This window comes from Cryptomeria japonica, chromosome 11 (assembly GCF_030272615.1).
Source record: "Cryptomeria japonica chromosome 11, Sugi_1.0, whole genome shotgun sequence".
In the NCBI taxonomy this organism is placed as follows: domain Eukaryota; kingdom Viridiplantae; phylum Streptophyta; class Pinopsida; order Cupressales; family Cupressaceae; genus Cryptomeria; species Cryptomeria japonica.
In genome coordinates this window covers 699,021,075-699,030,279 of record NC_081415.1, presented here as the reverse complement: position 1 = coordinate 699,030,279, position 9,205 = coordinate 699,021,075, and the positions used below count along the sequence as shown (strand labels likewise).

General features: G+C 34.6%; 1 protein-coding gene across 1 annotated transcript; it reads right to left on the bottom strand.

Annotated features, from left to right (window-relative positions):
• Positions 1–457: 457 nt before the first annotated feature.
• Positions 458–2,279, bottom strand: LOC131067150 (probable xyloglucan endotransglucosylase/hydrolase protein 8). Its single transcript, XM_058002088.2, has 4 exons — positions 2,041–2,279; positions 1,839–1,939; positions 1,372–1,568; positions 458–1,280 (listed from the first exon to the last, which is right to left on the bottom strand). The coding sequence occupies exons 1-4, from the start codon at positions 2,234–2,236 to the stop codon at positions 878–880; spliced, it is 897 nt and encodes a 298-aa protein (XP_057858071.1). The 5' UTR covers positions 2,237–2,279; the 3' UTR covers positions 458–877.
• Between the last annotated feature and the right edge of the window lie 6,926 nt (positions 2,280–9,205).

The window sequence follows — 9,205 nt, the reverse complement described above, 5'->3', positions numbered from 1 at the left end:
TCCTAATAATAAATAATAAATAGCCATTCGTGAAATTTCCATAGAAACCATCAAAACGGGATTTGAATTTGAGGGGTGGTGACACAACCTAGTTATTTTAGAGAGAAAAAAAGTAAAAAAAGAGTCTTGATACTTGTGTGAAAGAAAATCAAAACATCAAACTAGTGAATATTAGAAAAGATTTTATCCTAATAATAAATAATAAATAGCCATTTGTAAAATTTCCACAGAAACCATAACTACTTCAAAAAAAACTTCACATATTTATATCATATATCTAAATAAATTCTTCCATAATATAAAGATTATAAAGCTCAATATCTCCCAAAATTCATTTCCCTCATACTTTGATAATCCCTTAAACATTAGATTGAAATTAAATCAAACCCACCAAATTCATGGAAGAGGCCACAAAACTCTCAAGCCCCTCTAGAGAATCTTTTGCCTTGGTCAAGGATGTTCAATTTCACAAGATAATTTTTCATTGATGTAATCAATCATATGCAAATTCAATTACAAGCAATTGAAGGTAATGTTCATAAATAATGAAGCACATTTTTTATAACTGTCTATGCATGGCAGTCCACTCACTTGGGCCATTGATAGGATTACAACACTCACACCCACACATGCAGAGTGATCTCATAACCAAATCTGAAACTCTAATAACTACACTTTCCCAGCATTTACTATCATCATTCATCCCACTAAACCTCATTCTAACTGGAGATTTTGAGAATGGTAACAACTCACAATCAAATTAAACTTCTATAATACATACAGCAGAGAGAATGATTTGCATTGAAGTTATTGCAGCTTTCTACATTTCTGCAAGCAAAGATAAGCACAATGTGATCTCATCATCTCAGATCTCAGTTTAGTCCCAAGGAGCAACAGAGCATTCAACAGGCTGTGTGGAGAAGCGAGATTTGTCAGAGCAGTAATCATAGACCATGTACTTGCTTCTCACCCACCTGTAATCTTCCTTCTGCTTCTCATTCAAACTCCATGCAACAGGGTCATCCCACCATTTCTCAGTACTGGTGGCAACACAGGCAGGAAATGAATCCTCCCATTTGCAGCCCAGATCATGGAATTTCTTGTAAGAAGAAACAAAAGGAGCTGCTGCCCAGTTTGTTTTCTCCAGTCCACCTCTGGTAGCCCAGTCATCTGCATTCCAAATGCTTGAAAACAAGTACATCCCCTGCTCCCTGGGAAACACATGGGTAGTAGCCCTGGTGTGCCTGTGCACTCTCACTGGAATTTGGTCTACAAAAAACCTGCAAAACCCTAACAATTTCAGCCTAAGGAAGGCATAAACTCACACTAAAAACCCTAAAAGACAAGTAACTGAAAGAATGTCAGACATACACTATCTGATGAGAGTTCCAGAGGATGGAGTAGGTGTGAAATTCCTGAGTGGGATCAAACCAGAGAATATGCCTCTGCTCTCTCCCGCCCACACCTTTGGCATATATGTTGGTCTGCAAAGCATATGGCTGTCCACTTCTGTTGCCCAGGAATTCAAAGTCCAGCTCATCTCTGTTCATGTCATTGTTAGAAGACATCTGTAAACAGTACACATCCATGTCATTTTATGTCTCTTAAAGCATTCCATGGTGTGATCAGAAACATCAGTTCAAAAACTAACACACAATCTAATCCAGAAATTCAAAAAGATATTAAAATCGTGAATTGTGAAAACCACAATCTGATATCAATAAGTACACACCCATGTCATATCCACATCCTCAAACCATTCTCTATTTCTTAAATCTTAAACAATGCAGGCAATCAGTCAATAAGTTTTTTGCCAAGTAGAATGTTAAGAAACTTACATAATAAGCAGTGACCACGCCTGCAGAGTCCCCTGGTACCAGCTTCAGCTTCATGCTGAACCATCCAAACCTGTACTTGTGTTTGGACTGGAACCCAGATCCTGCACACACATTTATTGTCAGTCCCTTAAAAAAAATTGGTGATTCAGCCTCAAGGCTCAAACAAGATTGATTACACAGATGACTTGTAGTAGCAACCAACCTGATATCTGATCAAGATTGAGGTGCCATACATGACCATTTTCAGAGGTCTTAACATGGTCCTCTGCCCACATTACATTAAAATTGTCATCAAACTTCTTATCAGCTCCATCATCATTCTCACAAATCACAGAGCTCACAGAGCTCAATACCAACAAGAACACCACCCCCAAGCCCATCTTCATGCTTGTGGCCATTAGCTTGACTTCTTGATCTTCTTGTCTTGTGAAACAAGTGTGGAAAATGTGGGCTATTTATAACACAAGATAATGATCCACCGCTCCCAGTAGCAGGTACAGTCATGGGGAATGCAATGTTTTTAAGGCGTATATACATACATCTACAGCACGCCAGCTAACAGTGAGTTAAAAAAGAGAATCAGACAGTGATGGACAGAGCAGGGGAACAGTACATTTGTTTACTTTAGCATACTCCAAATTGCATTTATTCATCAATCTTCATGGGATTCCCTACAAAGGGGAAAAAGTAAATGCAGACACATTTTCCAAATTTCAACATATCTGTAAAATGGCAAGCTTTATGATGGAGAGGGCCCATCCCTGCGGCACCATTGACAGCCATGATTTTTATCCTCGGAGTTTGCACTTTGATTGAATGCATATTATTTTATAATCCCAAATCTTTGAGGAGGTTGATCTCAATTAGGAACACAGAATTTTTGCAATGATTTTGAGGCCATGGTGATTCAATTATTGGTTCTGTTTCATACTAAACATTAGCCTAAGATTCTTAATAACACAGCTGGCCTAATATAAGGACAATGATTGATGTCTGTAGGTGCTTGATACCTTCAATACTAGCCGTTAGAATTTGAATTCCACCACGAGATAAACAGTAAATGGTTTTTTATATTTGTTTTAAATTACATTGTCATTTTAGAAGTACTTATTGGAAAAGTGGAGTATAACTTTTGCTTAGAATTCAATTTCTTCTTATCAACGTCCATTTAACGTTTTTAAGTTTTAAGAGAACAACATGATATTATTAAGAACGGTATGTGGAGTTCAGAATATATCGATACTTAAATTTAATATGAAAAGTTAACAAGTAGTAAAGTAATAATGATTTGGAGTAATGAGTGATATTATAATGATGAGCGATTGATGATTGATAGATATTGCATCATTTGTGAGTGATATGATTTATAAGCGATGTCTTTTTATATTTAGACATACAAATTGAATGTCTTTTTATACTTAGACATACAAATTGAATGTCTTGGGTTAGAAAAGACATATGTGCTAGTTAATTTGAGGGACTTGTTAAGGATCTACAATAAAAATATAATTTGAAATATCTAAAGATCATTTGTGCAAATCATAGAGTCGAAACAAGTCAAAACTATGTGTGCAAAATGAATCTAGCAAAGGAACAAGTAATCTAAGAATTGGGGAATGTCTAGGTACGAATTTATTTTTATTTTTATGAACAAAGGGGATTATGGATCAAAGGGGATGTCAAATCAAACAAAATCTTACAAAAAGGCCAAGTACTTGGAATACCCACACAAAAAATGAATGTTAATAGTGTATGGTACACATATTTTGTTCCCACCTTAGTGCACATACAAATCTATATAGTGTATGGTACACATAAAACAAGGTTGGAGAAAAGATTAGTTAAAAACTATAACCTAATAGTGTGAGTAGAAGTGAATAATAAAAAAGATAAAGTGAGCATGAAAGCGGGATAGCTTTTAACAAAATAAATTTGAAATAACATAAAAAAAATAGAGATATGAAAGATGGGATACTAGTGGATGAAAATCTGGAGGTATGCTACACTTCGAACAAACAAAATACAAGAAAAAATAAGCACTTCCTATTAAAAAAAACCACTCAAAAGTGTTATTGTATGAGCAAGAACGGAGCCTCAAAAGTTCCTCAAATGAGAACCGCCCAGCAACACCTATGAGGATTTGTCATTTCTATAAAAAATAGGCACCAAAATGAAAAATCAATTGGACTATTGCAAAGAGAAAAATGGTTTACCCCAAATTAAAAAAAGTTTCTTGCAAAAAGGAGGTCGGATGATTGAGTTATGGCCATTTGAATTTCGCTTACAAAATAAAAAATGCAAATGGAAAAGGGGGGTTGGTTGGCAAGGTTGGTTGTTGTCGCTGCTAACATAGTGGTGATGTTAGTCGTTGCAATAAACAAAATATTCCCTTTAGCACTAGAATATTTTGCTGACGATTGTGAACAAAATATTATTTGTTCTAATGAAATATGTTTAAGACTGTGTCAAAATCTTCTACCAAATAATGAAATATTCCCCATTTTTTGTCACTGGTATATGCTTTGTCTAGTGGAATATTTCGCAATTGGATTTTATTGGCATAGGGTATGTGGGTTTGTCATGGGTAAATTCCAAGGCACCACATGGTGTGCCCACAAGCATCTAATTGGTACCTACTCTATGGAGGTCTATGTAGGCCCGTGTTGACACAAGCACCTATAAGAGATTTTTTTTTAAAATTCTATAGAATATTATTTGCATAGTGATTTTTATGATTGAGGAGTAGACTTGTTTTAGGGGTCTACATAAATTGCTTCAATTTTGATGAATTGACAATTGATCTTAGGGTTCTTCGGCATTCTAGATGCAATGGCGAGATCAAATTTGACCCAAAATGCTCCAAAAATATAACTACTTTCTTGATCTAGCAACCACCTCATAGCTTCAAACCATTATAGATCTAGCCTCATATGTTCAATTTGGATGAACAAAAGGAAAAATTAACTTTCTTGAGCCATTTGAACTCAACGGTGAGCTCAAAATGCACCAACAAGCTCTAATTTTGATGTACATACAAAACCACAACGAAGAAACCTCCAAATCTAATATTTCTTTCAAGTCTTTTTTTATTTTCCATATCACCAGTTGAAGCAAGAGAAAAGAATACTCAAGTTTTTAAGATCTAAGATTTGCAGTCTAGATCTCTCAAAAAGGCTAACAACAAGCGATCCCACAAGCTCTGATACATTGTAAGATTTGGTATAGAATGCTATCTATCGTACAATATTGGTTGAATATTATAGTCACCCAAGATCTAGGAACTTTATGAAGGCACATAAGAGATGAGCCATGAAAGCATAAAGTTATTCTATCAAAGGATGCAAACGATAGATTACAATGAATGGATTGAATGAATTAAGATTACAAACGAGACCCCTTGGTTATATAAGCCAAGGTGAACATAGGATTGCATAAGATTATGATAGGCATCTTAATCTTATTATTTGAAATATAAAGTGATATCTATCATATGTGTACCCTAAATAAACTTAAGTAACATGTGCAATGGGAACTGAGGTTATGAACTAGTTAGGTAAAACACCACTTTCAGACAAACAAATTGGATGGAGTTAGTGTAGGCCCTATTTTGAATTTGAAACTCAAAAGTTTAGGTGTGATTTCATGCTTACAAATATAACTTGATTTAATGCAAACCCATAGAATTAACATAGAATAGAAATATATAAAATAACACAATAAAAATATAAAATTTGTGAAAGGAACGTTACTTTTCATAGCAAAAGTAACTTTGAAATTTTAGAAAACCATTTAATTAAAAATTGTTCATCATTTTTCATCAATCATTTTAAAAAGTTGATTCAACAAATATTTTCAGTTTATATTAAGTGATATTAACTCATGGGGAACCTCCACTTTCAACTATAGTTAAGAAGAGCTTTTAAATAGGAATATTCTTAGGTTTGAGAATTCCTCTTTATATGCGTAGGGTCTTCTTCCCTTTAAAATTGCTTGCATCTTTTTCACTTAAATATTATTGCATTAATTAGATCATGTGTGGGAAAAATAAGTGGCACTAGAAAAGAAGAGATTGTCCCCCTTTTTATAACATGAGTTATTATAGTCAATGAATTAGTTCTTATTTAAATGTTCGGAGGATTTCATATTTCTATTTAAAACAAGTCAATTTTTTTTTTAACTGGGACATGTTTTCAATTGGAATCTCTAGTTCAATGTGTAGAAATATAGATAAATTAATTTAAGCTAATTAATGATAGTTGTTGATTGATAAATTAGATAAATATATTTATTAATTTTAGAAGATATATAAGAAAATTAGAGCATTTAATTTTATGACCAAAGAATATATATGTAAATCTAGAATGGCATTGAAATTTAAATATTTTTGGGTCTAAAATGGATGATGACAACTTAATATCTTCCTTAGATTTTATATTAAATCTACATTCTATCGAAGGATAAGCTCATAGATTTGGTACAAGTTCACATTGTTTGATTGGCCCTCTAAATCTAGATGCATCCTTGCACATAATAAGATTACTCTTTAGTTCACTTGATGCACCTATCTGGCTTTTTTCCTTTTAGATGTTTGTGGGTGCTAGTTATATTTAAGAATACCTTGATAAACTTGTTATTAAATGGGAGCTTAAAATTAGTGGAGATCTCGCCTTATTGACCTCTTAAGATAATATTTAACTAATACATTTGGTGATCCAAATGATTTGGAATTCTTATGCAAACAAAAAATAGGAACATAAAAGAAGTTTTAAGTACAAGGATGGGGTTCGACAATGATAAAGATTGTATGTTATCATGCTTTTAGATTTGGCTCTCGAATTTGAAAGATTATGATAACCCCCAAAACTTTTGGCCAATTACGGCTTCTACACTCTGAGTATTTTAACAAGGGCTATTTTTGTCCAAAATTTCCCTATTAATTTTTGGTCTTTAGGTCATTTTTCCTTTTAAGTTTTTAGTTTTTATTTTCTTTCACCTTAGTTTTATTTTTCTCTTTTTGGTCCTTTTGGTGTCAAATCGGGTTCTAGACCCGATTTTGCTTTTCCCACTAGTCAGGTGTAAATTGAGTCCAAAATCGGGTCCATAGACCCAAAAAGAATGATTTACATCATTTATTTCCCACGAAATTCATTTAAAGAGTTTGAGTTCTTTTTAAAATCAAGCTCTTTTAATCAGTTTTTACCCCTTTTGTTAAGGTTTACCTTCATTTTGATCTTCTATATTCCGTGCCCTAGTTGAGCAACAGTTTTTCAAAGCTTGGCAACTTCATTGTAGCCATTATTTGCAAGTATGTTTCTTGCTTTTCTTTCATCTTCGGCTTTGTTATAGTTTTAATGATTAAAAGTCATTTGGTTAACAGTGACTTTGGTGTCATTCAGGTCATTTGGCCTGAACGACCTCATAGTCACTGTTAATATTTTACATTTCCATGCAATGCCTTACCCTTGGTGTTGTTCGGGTTGTTAGGCTCGAACACAACTATTTTTAGCAATATTTTGGTGATGTCCAAGTCTAGCAACCCAAACACCACTGTAAATATTAAAGCCTTTGCTTGTAGCATGTAACACCACTTTTGGTGTCGTTCGAGTCTACGAACCCAAACAACACCAAGAGATTGGTGTTGTTCAGGCCTATGAACCTGAACACCATTGTAACCTCTTGCATAGTAACACCTCCTTGGCATCGTTTAGGTCCATAGACCTGAACAACACCAAGAGATTAGTGTCATTCAGGCCTATGAACTCGAACGAAGCCTCTCTTTTTCTTTTGCCCTAGTGTTAATCGAGCCCATCAACCTGATTTGTATCTTTGGTTGCAATCCTATTATGGTGTATGTCGAGCCCATGGACCCGACATACATGAGTCCTTCCATGCTTGGTTCACCTATTGTTGGTGCTAATCAGGTCTACTAACCCGATTTGCACCAAAATCCTTTGATCTACCCTAGGTGTAAATCGGGTCTATAGACCCGATTGACACCAGCACTTAGAGATTTTTCTAAGTGTACATATGTAACATAAATGAATTACTTATAACTTCTCTAAGTATGAAGTTGGAAGTTTCATTTATGAAGGACTCCTAAAAACAAGATTTTCTCAGCAATTTTATAAAGATGTTTGGGTTCATTTGAAGACTTTTTATCAAACATGTTGCAATCACAGTTATCAAATGACTTCACCTTCTCCAAGTCAGAAGAAGATGATGTTTGAAAAGAAATATCCACATCCTACCTTTCCATGATCTTCAATGGCCTCTAATATTGAACATATAAGAGATACAGAAATAGGTCATGTTGACCTAAAAGAGTTTCTCAAAAGGGTGGAGAATCCTCCAAATTACTATTTGATGGAGCCTACTATTAATAGTGGTATACATCAAGTTGCGACTTTTCCTATGTCGGTTTAGAATCTCGAGTTCGTGCTCACAGTGGCGAATCGTTCTAATCATGTTAGCAGAAGTGTTAAGGATGTTGATGGAAGTAAAGTGTTGGTCCTAGATGAAGATTTCTTTGATTCATTGTTCAAGTGTCCAACCATAGATTCTTTTTCCAATCTAGATATGGAATCCGTTGAGATTTATTATGAGAAGAATTCAGACAGGCATAGGAAGAACATAAATGACAATTGGTTGAAAACTCCTAGGTCGACCATTGCTAGGTGGCCCAAGACTATTCATAGGAGTGATTCTATTGAGGAAGTGAATGATCTAATCACTCTCTTAAGCAGAGTAAAAGGCTTACCAACTTCAGATACATATTATGAGTGGATGTATCAATACATCCATGTCATAAGGCAAAACAATAAGAAGATCTTTTGGGGTAGGAAAATAAGTGATGCACTCTATGATCAGCTCACCAAGGTTCCTACTACCCTAAAGTTTTACATGACCTCATACTTAGTGTATGTCGCAACAGCTATGAGGAATTTTCCAAGTTTATATACAGAAGGGGATAGAATATTTGTTCCTATTCGGAAGTACTACCCACAATTGACTTTAAAGCAGTCAATATCATTTTAGAAGAAACAATGATGCATTCTTTGGTCATTTCTTTCGTTTGTTTGATAAAAATCTTGAAGATGGAAGAGTTTCAGATCAAGCTTGGTAAATGGTCAATAAGTATGGATGTGTGTTCCTCCAATTTCCTGTCTTCACTTACCTAAGAGTTGGTTGTTTTGATGACCAACCATTCATGCTTCCTAGGTACCCATCCGACAAAATTGTCTTGATGGAGTTAGCACGACAAATGATATATGTTCATGAGAGGCAATCAAGTTCACACAGGTCGGGTTTCAAATTCTCTTTGTCCATTGGTAGGTATTCAATCAATTTGGTTTCCAAGGCTAGATCCA